At 41.8% G+C, this 14,097-nt stretch overlaps 1 protein-coding gene across 1 annotated transcript; it reads right to left on the reverse strand.

Moving 5' to 3' along the window:
* Positions 1-4,985: 4,985 nt before the first annotated feature.
* POU3F4 (POU class 3 homeobox 4) lies at positions 4,986-6,071 on the reverse strand (the record flags this gene model as incomplete). Its single annotated transcript, XM_081125369.1, has 1 exon — positions 4,986-6,071. One exon carries the CDS (start codon positions 6,069-6,071, stop codon positions 4,986-4,988), a length of 1,086 nt encoding a protein of 361 aa, XP_080981495.1.
* Between the last annotated feature and the right edge of the window lie 8,026 nt (positions 6,072-14,097).

A 14,097-nucleotide genomic window follows, 5' to 3' on the forward strand; every position in this document is an offset into this window, starting at 1 on the left:
TCCTGTTTGATTCAGGTACATACCTTGGTTGCAGGTTCAATCCAGGCCCCCATCGGGGCACTCTAGAGGCTGCCAATCTGTGTATCTCTCTCACATCTATATTTCTCTCTATGTTCCTCCCCCTCCCTTCCACTCTCTCTAAAAAATCAATGGAAAATATATCCTCAGGTGAGGATTAACAAAAAAATAAATAAATAATAAAAAAACAACTTCCAGGCATAATATTTCTTGCTAAAAGGATACAAGCTAGAATTTAGTAATCCATTTCCCTTTTGTTATGCATGCAGAAAGTCGCAGCCATATAGACAATCAATGTATGTCTGTCTACATAAAAATGTGTACTTGATTTGCATATATGGCTTTGTTTACATATCTCTAGAACCTAAATGCTCACTCACTCTTTTCACATCCCACCCCACCCCTCAATATCTTCATTTTCTATTGTTCTGATTAGGTGATAAGAATGAAGCTTTTTTCTTTTACCCCATTAAATAAGGTAAAGAATTATTGTTGTTTTGAATCCACAAATTCTTATTATGGGAAAGAGAGCCACTGTTGTGCAGGCCTGTAAGAAAATGAGGTTAAACCTGCTTCTTCTACAAAGGCCTTGATTGGGTCTGGGGTGGTGGCAACCTCAATACAAATAAAGTTTCAGGCAGCGGCACCAACATCTCCTAAATTTTGACGAAAATGTAATGTTAATGATATAATGAAGTTGGTAAGGAGTTCACCATAAAAACCAACTAGACATTGGTTGTATTTTAAGAGAAAGAAGAAGCAGGAAAAGAAACAAATTTCATAAATGTGTATAAAATATAGGTATCAGTAATACTTAGTAAAATTATTGATAGTCATAAATGTATATTTATATAAGTATCTCCTAAAATATGTTTGTAGCTTCATTAAATAGTTCAGAATACACTGCTAGTTGGTTTCTGTGTACTTTAGTAAGATAAGCTTTAACTTTAAAATCAATTCAAGACAAACTTATAGATACAGAGAACAGACTCATAGTTGTCAGAGGGGAGGAGGTTGGGGAACTGGGTAAAAAAGGTGAAGGGATTGAGGAGTACTTATTGTGAGTTACAAAATAGTCTTGGGTATGTAAAATACAACATACTAAATAGAGTCAATAATATTGTAATAGTTATGTATGGTGTCAGCTGAGTCCTGGAAATATCAAGGGGAATACTCTGTAAAGTATATGATTGTCTAACCACTATGCTGTGCACTTGACACTAATACAAAATAATATTAAATGTAAACTGTAATTGAAAAAAGAAAAGAATGTTATATGATACTGAAAGAGAAAGAGGTTAGTTGGTATGAACTAAAAGAGAACCAACAGGTTTTCGACTATGGGTTTTGTGTTTGTAGATACATCTCTATAAAGCCAGTATTATTTATAAAGAGAAATATGCCCATGAGTATACATACAACATGTAGTGTATTTTCTATACAATGCTCATATGTGTATGGTGCACTGTGCAACTGTAAATGATGGTAATTTGAAAAATGCAAGACATTACATGTGATAACCATCCCTTATTAAAATGATTATATAATATTGCTTTGTTTAACAAAAAACACTTCAGAGCATGAATTGAGAAGAATTTTACTGTTGGAAAATTATAGGCTTATGATAAAATAACAGAAGTGAAACGGTATGCAAAAGTAGGATGAAGAGTAACAAATCGAACTTTACCTCTTAATGTATCTTTGTAATATTTTTCCTTCCCCCCAAAATCAGATAAGAATGAGTAGAATTTAGCCTTAGTGGGCAACATAAAATGGACAATTTACCTGAGTTTCTGGGTACAAGGAAAAGGAGAGAACTTCTCCTTACATATAGTCAACTTCCTATCCTTTCTCAGGAGATTGAGGGCACACCTACCAGGACATCAGGTAGGAATAGGAAAGAAAAAGAAGAAGGGTGGTTGCAACTAGATGAGATGAATGCTGCAGTGAAGGTCTGGGTCTAATTTCAGGAGGTGCAGTTTTAGAAAAGTGTCTATGTTTTGGATTAGAGAGACAGACACTCCTTTAGAACATTAAAAAAGATAGAACCTCCTGAAATGAACCTCTTGCTCTGTCAGCCTTCCCTAAGTCACTGTATTTCCCAATATTTGGGATGTGTTTTGCCTGAGTATGGGTGTGGGCGTGGGCATGATAATGGAGCCCTGCTGTGTGTGCAACTGTATGAAAGGCCAAAAGTCAGAAGGAGAGAATCAAGAATCAAAACATTGACTAATGATTTCTAACCTGAAGCAAAGCAGATGCACTGTTCACCAGGAGCATGCTTCTGTTTAAATGCTTCACTTCACACACTACCACACAATACAGGCAGGAGGGAGAAAAAAGACAGATTTCTTTTTTTTTTTTGGAAAAATGTTTTATTTAAATGTTTTTAATCTTTTACAACAATAAAATATTGTGTCAATATAAACCCCTTGACTTAAAACTGTTCACATCAAACATTACAGCGAATTGTTTTCTTTTTGACACCCAACTCATCTTTGAAAGAGTCTCCTTTCTAACACAATACAGAATTTATTGAAAATAAATAATTGCTGGCAACTGCAATAGGCAATTTGAATAAAATAGTTGAAAAAGCAACTCTTAATGAAAATAGTGTTTATTATACATCAGTTACTAAATGAATAAACTAAATGATCTTTCTTTAAATTAATAACTTCAAAAACATTTAATATACAAAACTGTACAATTATAAAGTCGGCAGAAATTTTTGGGTTAACTCAGGTTTGAACCATAGCGCTTAACTGCAAAGAAAAAAATCTAAACAACAAACAGACAAACAAATAACCCTGACAGCTGTAAAACATGAACTCAATGTGGGGGGAAATCCCAAAACTAAAACCCAACTACCAACAGAATGCAGGGGCTTGACAAAAAAGAAAAAGGGTCTGGAATTTGAATTAACTCATGCTCTTGAACCTGCAGCTGGCGGATACACAGTGTGGTGGACCAGAGGCCTGGCAGCCCATACTAGAGTATTTTCCATAGTGGGCACTAGGCTATCTGGTACTTAGGTAGTCTGAAGCTTTGTCTACTGCAACTGCCCCTGGGGGCCCAGCTAAGTGGCCATCCTGGTCAAACAGTCTCCCAGGCAGTTCAGGCTTGCAGCGGCTGGGTGCTGGGTGCTTGGCCTGCCAGCACTTTTATGCTCCTTGGGAATGAGGTCTGCCTGTGGACCTGGCATGTGGACTTGAGAGCTAGCGGTAAAGCCACAGCAAATGCATATTTTTTGGATCTCTACATAGCCTAGCGAGATTTTTTTTTTTTTTTTTGTAGTTTTTGTTTCTTGTAAATAGTAATAATATACACACAACTATCTACATACATACATTTGCACGCTCACACACGCACACACAGAGAGACACATACACAGAGAGGCATTAAAAACAGAAACCCAGCCGCCCAGGCGCTCACTAGCTAGCTCAATTGTCGCCCCGGACTTTTCACCAGCTGTGCTTGTCGGAGGCATGGATATGTCTCCCGGTGTGAGCTCACTCAGCGACAGTGGTACATACACGGGAAAGGATGTGGTAGGAGGCTAGACCAAAATCCTGTGACCTTTGCCAATCATTTCATTGTTGATCTGCACAAAGCAGAGAGCGCCCTCGCCACCCCTTCCCGAGGATTTTTTATTCAAGGAGCAGGCATTGAACTAGAGGTGAATCGAACTGGGAGGCGCTGACCCAGTCTGTCGCCAGCGTCTCTGGGTTGTCGTCTCCAGCGAAATTAATAGCATATGAAGGCAAAGTCCTTCGCCTAGGAGGGCTGGGGTGGGGAACTCCGGTGGTAGGCTCGAAGAGGCTCTGTGCCCTTGGGGAGTTAGGAGCGCAGACATTCCAGATCTCGGTAAGGTCGGAGTCCCCTCAGCTCCTCAAGCCAACCTCTATCGCCCGAGCGCTACCGCTGAATTCTTCTCCAGCACCCAGATCTCCGCTGTAGAAGCCCAGCAAGGGCTCAGCAGTTCTGGCAGGGAGGGAAGAATCCTTCAAAATAGCCTCTCTTACTTCGCACTAATTTGCAAAACCAATCAGCTTGCCTATTCTGCCCATTCTAGGCACTCCGCCCACGGGGAAAAACAAAACAAATTATATATATATGTATATATATATATATATATATATATATATATATATATCCCTATGTCATCACCAACAACTCTTCCCATTGTATCCTCTCCTCTCCTTACAGATTTGGGATGGGGGCGGTGAGTGAATGGTAGGCACATCTCTCCCCCTCCTCCTTCCAACCTCCCCTCCATTTTCTAAGCAATTAAAAAACCATCAGCTCAATGAAGGAATAATAATAATAGCAATAATAATGTGGAGTGGTCGATTAGATACACATTTATCTCACAAATATTGTGTACAGCTTGTAGTAAAACACCGCAGACATTTAGAAATGCTATAGAAGTTTTTAAAAATGCAAAACTAGTCTATTGTAAAACAGATTTCACCTGAAATACAGCTGCTATAACCAAGGCGCTGAAAGGTTATTCAGAGGCACACATCTGTCTTCCCACCTCCCTCCCCCAACCCCTAACCGGCCCCCAAGTTAACCCACTCCTAACTCTTCCTAGAGAGGAGCAAAGAAACAGACCTTACTCAAAGTAAACAATATCTATTGATCAGCAGAAAAGGTTGTAGAGAACTGTTGTCCCGGGGCTGCGGGGGATATGAGGTCCCCACCTGGACTGCTTAATGAAACAGTGTATCAGTGTTAAGAAGCGTGGAATGTGTGTGTGTGTGTTTCCTTTCTTAAGATAAGTTAGAATCTCCTGTTAAAAGGAGGAGGGTTAAAGAAATAAAATTTTAAAAGGTGAGAGGGGAGTGAGAGAAGAGAGAGAGCTCTAGAAAGAGCAATAATGAAGCTGGAGTGAAAGGAAGGGAGTGAGAGAGAAAGAGAAATCCGCGCTGCTCCAGTGCGGCCGGTCACTTGCTCGCTTCCTGCAGTTAGATATCGTGGCAGGACGTGTCTGTTTTCACCGTGTGCGAATAAACCTCATGTGGCTGCTGATCCCCTGGTGGAGTCATTCTTTTCTCTTTCTGTCTTCGATTACAGAACCAGACACGCACTACTTCTTTCTCCAACTGGAGGCTGTCTGCCAGGGAGGAAATCTCCTGCGCTGCAGGCTTGGGACACTTGAGGAAATGCGTCTCCAGTACACCCTTGACACTCACCTCGATGGAGGTTCGCTTCTTGCGCTTGCGGCCCTGCGCTGCGATCTTGTCAATGCTGGTCGGGCTCCCAGTGGACGAATCAGCCTCTTCCAGCCACTTGTTCAGCAGCGGTTTCAGCTTGCACATGTTCTTGAAACTCAGTTGCAAGGCCTCAAACCTGCAGATGGTGGTCTGCGAGAACACGTTGCCGTACAGAGTGCCCAGTGCCAGCCCCACGTCGGCCTGCGTGAAACCCAACTTGATTCTTCTTTGTTTGAACTGTTTGGCAAACTGTTCCAACTCGTCCGAGGTTGGTGTCTCCTCGTCCGAGTGGTCCTGACAGTGATGCGAACCAAGGTCGCTGTGGTCTGGGGGCTCCCGGAGCACTGGGTGTAGGCTCTGTGCGGTGGCCGAAGCCGGTGGTGGGGTGAGGCCCCGGTGCTCCAGCATGCCGCTCACGGTGAAGCCAGGTTGCGAGTACACATTAAGGGGTTGGCTGCTCGACGTGATGGACGGGTTTGAAGCCGGGTTCGTTCCCCAGGCATTGGGGTGGTTAGTGTGCGGAGAGTGGTGGGCGACGTGAGGCGAACGGTGATGGATGATCGCGCCCAGCTGTAGGTCTTCACGCCCGGGTTTCACGTCCTGCTGGTCTAGGGGGCTGGTGGCCAGTGAAGAGGACCACGGGCCTCCGTCGCTCAGACTGGTCACCCAATGATGCCCGAGGGGATGCCCATTGCTGGGAACTCCCTGCAAGTAATCACTTTGGAGAAGTTTCTGAGGGTTTCGGAAAGGACTCCCCTGCTGCATCCCCGCAGAGTCCGCGTGGACCAGAGAGCTGGAACTGAGAATGCTGTAGGGATTCGAGGCAGCTGTGGCCATGGTCGGTGAGGATCCCCTACTAGTTATAATGTGGCAAAGGGAGCAGCTTCAGCCTTTGACATCTATCCTGCTGGGGAGCCAAAGCAACCAGAGCGAGTTACAGGCACCCACCACGGCCAATCGCAGAGCGTCTCGGCTTGGCCAGCCGTGGATTTGGCCAATGGCGGTGCGGGAGGCTGGGCTAGTTTTCCAAATTAGGCTGGTGAGGCTCTAAGAGTTTCAGCGAGACCCAAGCAGGAAGTGAATCAAACCTTTCTGCTCCGTTGGCTGCCTCGCGCTCAGTGGCGGCAGCAGATTATTTAGTTAAACCACCACCACCATCACCTACTTCATCAGTGTTTCTGGTGGAGGGGAAAAAATGAGAGGGATGTGTGTGTGTGTGTGTGTGTGTGTGTGTGTGTGCGCGCGCGCTCGTGTTTAGGCTGATAGGGAGTGCGGCGGCAAACTGGCTTTTGCTTTATTTAAGTAAGCCAAAATAGAGAACAAAAAAAATATTGAGAAAACAATATAACCAGCTTAAATGTCATCTACATCTTAGTGGATATGAATTTTTCTCAGATTCATTTAACTTTCTGGGTTAGTTGTGTGTAGAGGACTACAAAACAAAATCTCGCTATAAACTTTGAGCAAGGGAACATCTTTGATAGGAACCGGAATCTATAGACTGAAGTCCATAGTTCCGATAAGAGTTATTTTGACTTATTTATTTCATTTTGCATGTATAAGAAACTTGATACCAAAGTCAGAAAACATCTAAGAAAGAGATGCGCAGTTTCTTCTGGAAAAAAATGATTTAAGGTATGAAGAACTGGAGTATTCTGGAAAGTAAAATCTAATGTGATACTGGCAAAATTCAGTTATTTTGAAGTTTGCCTTCCAATCCAGTTGGTCAATTGGAAGACTTGGTTTTTATTATGGCTCTGTTTCAGCTCCCATCAACGGTCCCCTAACTTCTGTCAGAGTCAATGATTGCAGAAGCTGCAAGCCATTCCTCACACACACCCCAGACTCTCAGTGGACCAACTCCCAATAAGTACACAGGAGAAGTTTCCTATACTGCACCCAATGCTGTCCCTTGGGGAGAGTGGTTGTTTTTTAACACGTATCTATTCCCCCTACTACCATTGCAAACCAGTTGAAGTAAATGAGAATCATTTATCGTGCGCTGGAGAGAGACAGAGAGAGAAAGAGAGAGAAAGAGAGAGAGAGGCATTAAGTACCGCTACCCACATCATCCCCACCAAGCTTGAATTTGTTTCAGCTTGAGAGAACAGGACTGTTTTAATTTTTGGCTAGAGGAAAGGGAGAAAGACTTGTACTCCTTCTAAGCTTTTAGAAGTTAGGAAGGATAAGTTCCTGTTCTCCAGAGCTGCACGCAAAGGTTTCACATGTAAGCAGAGTGGGGTGAAATACAAAGATTTGCTCTAGCTGGAATAAAGAAACACTGTATACACAATACGATCTCTGAAGTTAAAAAAATGACCTTTCAGTGCATAATTTTAGAGGTAACCTAGCTGCATAATTATATTTGCACTTACAGAAGACAGCATTAGAGTTCCCTTATTGGTTTGAAATTCCATTAAATATATTGCAAGAGCTTCTAGGTTAAGCTTGATTTAAATTTGCATACATTTTCATATATTTAGCAGAAATAAAAGAAGGCTTGCAGCTACCAGAAAGTCATTAAAGCATTAGTTTCTCTAAGAAGACAGATCTGAAGAAAATGCAAGAAAATGAGAAAAATAAAAACAAGGTGAGCTTATTCTGCCATTCCTTTATATAGCTAAAGAGCATCTATTTCCTGTGAAATAAGTAATTACTTATGGGAGCACAGAGCAATAGGAGCTTATGTTGGTAAATGTAAATTGTGTCTATTAGTCAGGAAAACCTGGCATCTGGTTGAGATGTATTTCTTTCTTTTACTCTTTCTTTATAAAAGGATAAACAATAATTATTGGCAGATAGGATCGTTTGCCACCTTCCGCCCTCCTCGTGCCTCACTAAAATTGTTTTTTCATTTGCCGGTGTCTTATTGTAAAGATTTATCTGCTTTTAACCTAGAATATTCTCTCTCTGTATCTCTGTTTCTGTCTCTCTCCTTTTTTTTTCTGCCAAAGAATGAAGAACATCGTTTCCTCACTTCCAACTGTGTGTATGTTCCTTTGCAAGAACGTAGCCTCATTTGTGCTTGAACCCTTGCTTCTTAAAAAAAAACAAAAACAAAAAAAACTTGTTAAAATCAAACAAAAATAAAAGTTTTCAGGTGGTCTGGTAGGCTGTCTTTTCAAGGATCCATTTGCTAGTCTGTGTCGGGTCACTTTAGAGGTCAGAAGGAAGCACATTGAAGAAACTATTCTAGCAAAAAGATCATGATCATTGCCATGTTGTCGTGGTTGGAGGCGGCGGCGGTGGGTTCCCAACCCCCACCTTGCAGCTGCGTTTGGGTAAAAGAGTTGCTAATCTTAGTCTGACCATTCAGGAGGTTAAGGCAATTATCAATTGATAAGGCTTTTGCATGAGGAAGAAGGGGGGAGGTCCTTTTCCAAGTCTGATTTGCCTGATTTCTTACAACCTTCCTCTTGCCCTTGGCTTCTGCTTTAAGCAACTGGTTTGGCCAGACACGCAAAAAAGGTTCAGATAATTTGTTCCCAGGCTTATGGGGCTGTGTGGGGGGATTATGTTCCCAGGGACAGTTTTTTTACACCCTTATCTTGCAGTCTTTTAATGTAAGAATACCTTCTATCAGAAGCAAAACCTGACTCCTTTCCTTTCCTTTTTCCTTTCCATTTTTCCATTTCCTTTTCTTTTCCCCCCTTTCCTTTCCTTTTCTTCCCTTTCCTTTCCTTTTCCCCCTTTCTTTTCCTTTCCTTTATCCTTTTTTCCTTTTTCCTATCATTTTTCCTTTCCTTCCCTCTCCCTTTTTCTCTTTTCCTCTCCTTTCCTCTCCTTTCCTCCTTTTCCCTCCCCCCTTCCCTCCCTCTCATTTTCCTCTCTCTCTCTCTCTCTCTCTCTCTCTCTCATTTTTTCTATTTGTTTAAAAAATTACTTCCCATGAATATAGATGCCATCTATTAAGTTCAGGTGCAAGCACATCCTGGAGCAGCTGTGATAGAATCTTCTCTTGCAAGTAAGGTGTTTTATTTTTGAAGAAAATATCTGAAAATAATCAAATCTTCTTGCTGTTCTAACTATTCTAACTGGAGAGGTTTCTTTGGCCCTCTCCTGTCAGTCTAACTTCCCAAGTGTAACAGATGCTGCTCTCAAGCGCTCCTTTCTGTGGCTTCTCTTTATTCAGCTTTGCATATTTCTCCCCATGATCTGGGTTTCCATAGAGAGAGGAATAAAAGGGGGGACCATGGTCACAAATCCCTTGCCCCATGCAAAATAAAAGAGTCTCATTCAATAGCCGACCCCATCTGGACATGGGAGAAAAATAAGTCCATGTGAAGCTACTGTTGCAAATGGTAACTTATTTTTCATAGACTGAATTTTTCCTTAAACTCAACATTACTACTGGTAAACTGCTCTCTTGCATAGCTGGGTTATATACACAGCTTGGTGTTCTCCTCACCTTGACTTTGAAGTCCACTTCTGGGTCCTCAGATCTGATTTACCCCACCCTCTTTATAGCTATAGTTTTAATATAATAATAACTGCCCCAACCCTACCAGGTTGTGGCAGCTAAAAGTTTCCCTGGAGAGAAGCCTGATTTAAAAGTGGATGAAACATAATTTTAGCAAATCCGTACTCCCATCACCAGCAAGGCAACACAGGTTTCCATTCCCTTGCCAGGCTAGTACCAGACATCAACTTCATTCCTCCTTGGGTTGCCTTCATACCCCAATTAGCCACCTCACAATACTCATCACATTGCTTGGTTTCTAAGAGGGCAATTCAGTTAATTTCAAAAAGCAAGTCAGATTGGCTTGATTTACTTGTATGTTTATTCAATTATTTGTAACCTGGGGGTTCAGAGTGGCTCTCCTCCCTCACAAAATTTAAGGGCATACAACAACTCCTGAGAGTCTTCCCAGGACACTCCCTCCCCACTTTCCAAGCAAGAAAGAGCTCACAAAAGAAATTAAGCATATTAATGTGTTTCAGGTTGTGCTTCTGCGGCAAAAGGAGAGCATGGTTGCAGCTGGGCAGCCTGTTCCAGTGTTTCAGGCTCTTTCAGAAAGCACCCCAGCCACAGGGATTATGCCTCTTGTAGATTTCATATAGGAGTATAGATTAGGAAGCATTCTCATTATCCTTACAAATTAGAGAAAAAGGAAGCAGTCTGGAGCTGGGCTGGGGGAAGTTTGGAGAGCAGGGTCAGGAAAGAAGTCCAAAAGGCCAGATTTGAATGTGTATAATACAGCATGAGTCTCCAGATCATAGGATGTGGCACATAGGCATGACTTCGAGATAGAAAACTTCACCTTCAACATAAGTTCACTTAGGAAACAGGACGAGTTAGAGTGGGCTTGGTAGCTACAAGTACACATTTTCTTTTTATAACCAGGGAGCTCATAAGGGAAGGGAAACAACTGGACATCTTCTTAAAGCAGCAGAGAAAAAAAACCTTTTTCTTGGTGTTTGTACATTGAGCTCATGAGACTCTCTTGGTGTGAGACACAGCTGCCCTTCAGAGCACCAGTCCACTCTTATAGTTGTTATTGTTGTATTCGTTATTATTTTTCTTTTAATTCTTGGAAAACTGCGTGGGGGAAGGTAAGGATTTCATAATATTCTGGGGAAATTTTTTTAAACATTAGCCAGCATTAGCAGACACTAGCCAATATGGATTCAAGCTCAATTAGTTTCTTTTTTAGATTTCTATTGGCTTTCCTCTAATGTGAAGAGAAGAATATTTAGAGGAAAAGGGAGAAGGAAGGAAGGAAGGAGTGGTACCATACAGTGAGTGCCACGTAAAATACAGGGTAATTTAAAAAATAAAATATTCATCATACCAATTTAATAAAAATACCAAGATCTTCAAGAACACTAGTTATTTGCTAGCAAAACCGAATGTCAGTGGGGATGTGCTGAGGCATTGTGTGGCTAGGGCTGCCGACAGGATGGTTAGAGGATAGACAGGGACAATAGAGACCCTCACTGCGGAGAGAAAGGATGGTAGCTCCCACCGCTGTGTTGGTAAAGTCGTGTTGATCCAGTCTCAGTTTCTCTTCGGAGGTCAATTCTTCTCTTGCCATTGCCATTGTCAGCAGATGAACCCTGCTCTTGCAAGGTTCCAGGGAAAGAGCTTTACGAAGACAGAGCTATTGTGCAGTACTCTGTGTGGCTATGATTTACCCAGCACGAGTATTTGGGGTGTCTAGGAATTATTGTGAGCATTTGCCAGTCGCTTGTTTTGCATTGTAGACGGTCTAGTTTTGAAGAATCTAGTGAATGGTTTTACAAAATATAGATTGCATGTGGAATCTCCTTTTTTTTTTTTTTTTTTTTTTTAATGGAGTAGCAGAATGTTTCCAAATTTAAGTCGTGGTGGTGGTTTTAATTTGTATCTTGACTTTTTTAAGGTCAGAAATGATGGGAGTACTTAAAGATGAGAGAAATAATTCCAACTGCGTGATCTATTAGAAGGCACGTAAAGATGATCTATTACTTTAAACTCTGTGGATCAGTATTCGAAACATCAATAAGTCACCTAGTTGAACAATAGAAGTTTTTTTATAAGTCACTTTAGTACTTAATAGAGGTACCCAAAATTACAATTCACTTCTGTTTTCTTGAATGGATTAATGTTTTATCATGCAAAATTATAAGAATGCTTCAACTTCATTCATAACTGAGATCTTGTTTTAGTTACAGTCCTTTCCCCCTTCCTTATCAAATAGTATTTATTGAAATAGCTGGCATTTGTATCCCCGTGTGCTGATGGAACTATGGAAAATATAGGCTCCTTCTAGGAAAATACTTTAAGTAAGTAATCTACTGAGAGTTTGGGGCTTATGTTAATATTTCCGGACCCCACATTGGTAAAGAACATATATCACATTTGAAAATCAGCAGGCAACCAGATTTAACCTGCTATCAGTATTCAGAAATTTCTATTATCTTATGGGATTATGTAGGGAAGAAGGCTGAGGATTCTGAGAAAAACTGATTAAATAAATATATATAATATCTATACCTATATATTTATATCCATGTTTATATCTATCTGTTGAGAGATAGAGAGAGAGAGAGAGAGAGAGAGAGAGAGAGAGAGAGAGAGAGAGAGAGAGAGGGAGAGGGAGAGGGAGAGGGAGAGGGAGAGAGGGAAAGAGATTGGGGAAATCCTCTTTGCAAGGACATTTTTTTTACAAGAATGTTAGTGCTTCCTAGGTTTTGATTGTTCTGTTAGTACTTGGGGGAGGAGTGCTGGTTTTCAAAGTGCCCTTAAAATCTCCTGTAACTGTCTTTCAGACATCTCTTGCACTTTGTGCCACTCCCATTGGCAATTAATTTGGCTTCCCTGCTTAGAAAGGAGATCTGCTTGATCTGGTATGTGGGTTTTCAACTGCCTGCAGATGCATGCCATTGTGTGTGTGTGTGTGTGTGTGTCTGTCTGTGCGTGTGTGTGTGTGTGTGTGTGTGTGTGTGTGTGTATTTTACAGTCAATAAGTTTTTGGAACCTCTTTTCAAGTTACTAGTGCTCAGACAACCAGCAAAAGAACCCAGCCCCTCACCAGGTTTTTCCCCTTGGTGGGTCTGATACCCAGGCCATGACTCCCTCCTGGCTAGCCTGTCTGATAGCTCCAACTTGCAGGGAGTCACACTCAGAGAGAATTCAGGAGCTGACTCCAAAGTTCAGTGCACCACCTCATTGGTGGGAGGGGGAGCTATCTGGACAATAACAGGATTCCTCACCTTTTGAGTTGCCTGGCTAAAATACTGGGATGAATCCCAGTGACTGGAGCAGAATTTAGCCTTCTAAGTAACGGTCTTTGGGCCAGGACCAGGGTGGCAGTGTTAAACTGAGAGCTCCTGTGTTAAGATAACTTTGTGGATTACAATTTTGTGGGCCAAATGTGTCCTATTCTGACAAAAGGCAGAAGGTGAGGGGAGCTAATTTTACCAGCCTCCTGGCCCTCACTGTCCTGCCCTTCCAAGGCTCTTGTCTTCTATTTGGAGCAGGGTTCTTAGGGTGGAGGTGAAGCTGAATTTCTCTGGTTGGAAGTGGAGGAAGGGAGTGAAGTTCTAGAAGAGCTGGAACCAAGGTTGCTGTGTGACCTGTATGAGCCTGAGGGAGCTGCTAGAGGTGAGTCTCTCAGAATCTCCTGAGTCTAGTCAGGGTAGCCCAGCATCCTTGTCACTGAGAAGCCTCTGCCTCTTGCCAGGTGAGCAGCTTGACCATTCCTGATCCCAATATATGCCTCTCTAAGTAGACAAAAATGTAAGGTAATCAAGGAAACCCTTTCTCAGGAGGCAAGGTCTAGCCCCTTCACTGCCAAATGCTGTATGTTACCACAGCTCTGCCTCAATGACTCCCTCCCTTGGGGTGTGTTTAGAAGAGCAGCACCTTCATGACTTTTCTTGTGTGTGTTGGGGGTGATAACTACCTAAATATTTTGTCCAGACACTAAGATATTAACTCAGATCACATTGAGAGCAGAAGGATTTAAACCTGCCTAATTCTCCTTAAAATGAACAAATTTCTTGTTTTAAACAATTAACAGAGGCAAGAGAAACCTTAGGCTTCTAAGGAAGCTCAGGACAATCTAAATACCAACAACTCGTATTTCTTTTGTACATCCAAAATATTTTTTTAACTTATTCAAACGATAGTTAGAATGAAGCTCTTTCCTTTCCCCCCACTTACCTTTTTTTTACTGCTTCTACTTTTGGAGAGAGATTGGGGTTCCTATTTTCAGTTAATCTTTAATTCAATCACATCTGCTCTCATCTTTATCTTTAAATATACTGGTTCCCCAGGCACTTGATGTAAACATTAAATATGCCCCCCCTCCTTAAACAAATGGGTTGTTAACACCTTTATGAATGTGTGCGTGAAAGAGACAGAGAGAGAGAAAGACAG

Source organism: Miniopterus schreibersii (assembly GCF_964146895.1).
Source record: "Miniopterus schreibersii genome assembly, chromosome: X".
Taxonomy (NCBI): domain Eukaryota; kingdom Metazoa; phylum Chordata; class Mammalia; order Chiroptera; family Miniopteridae; genus Miniopterus; species Miniopterus schreibersii.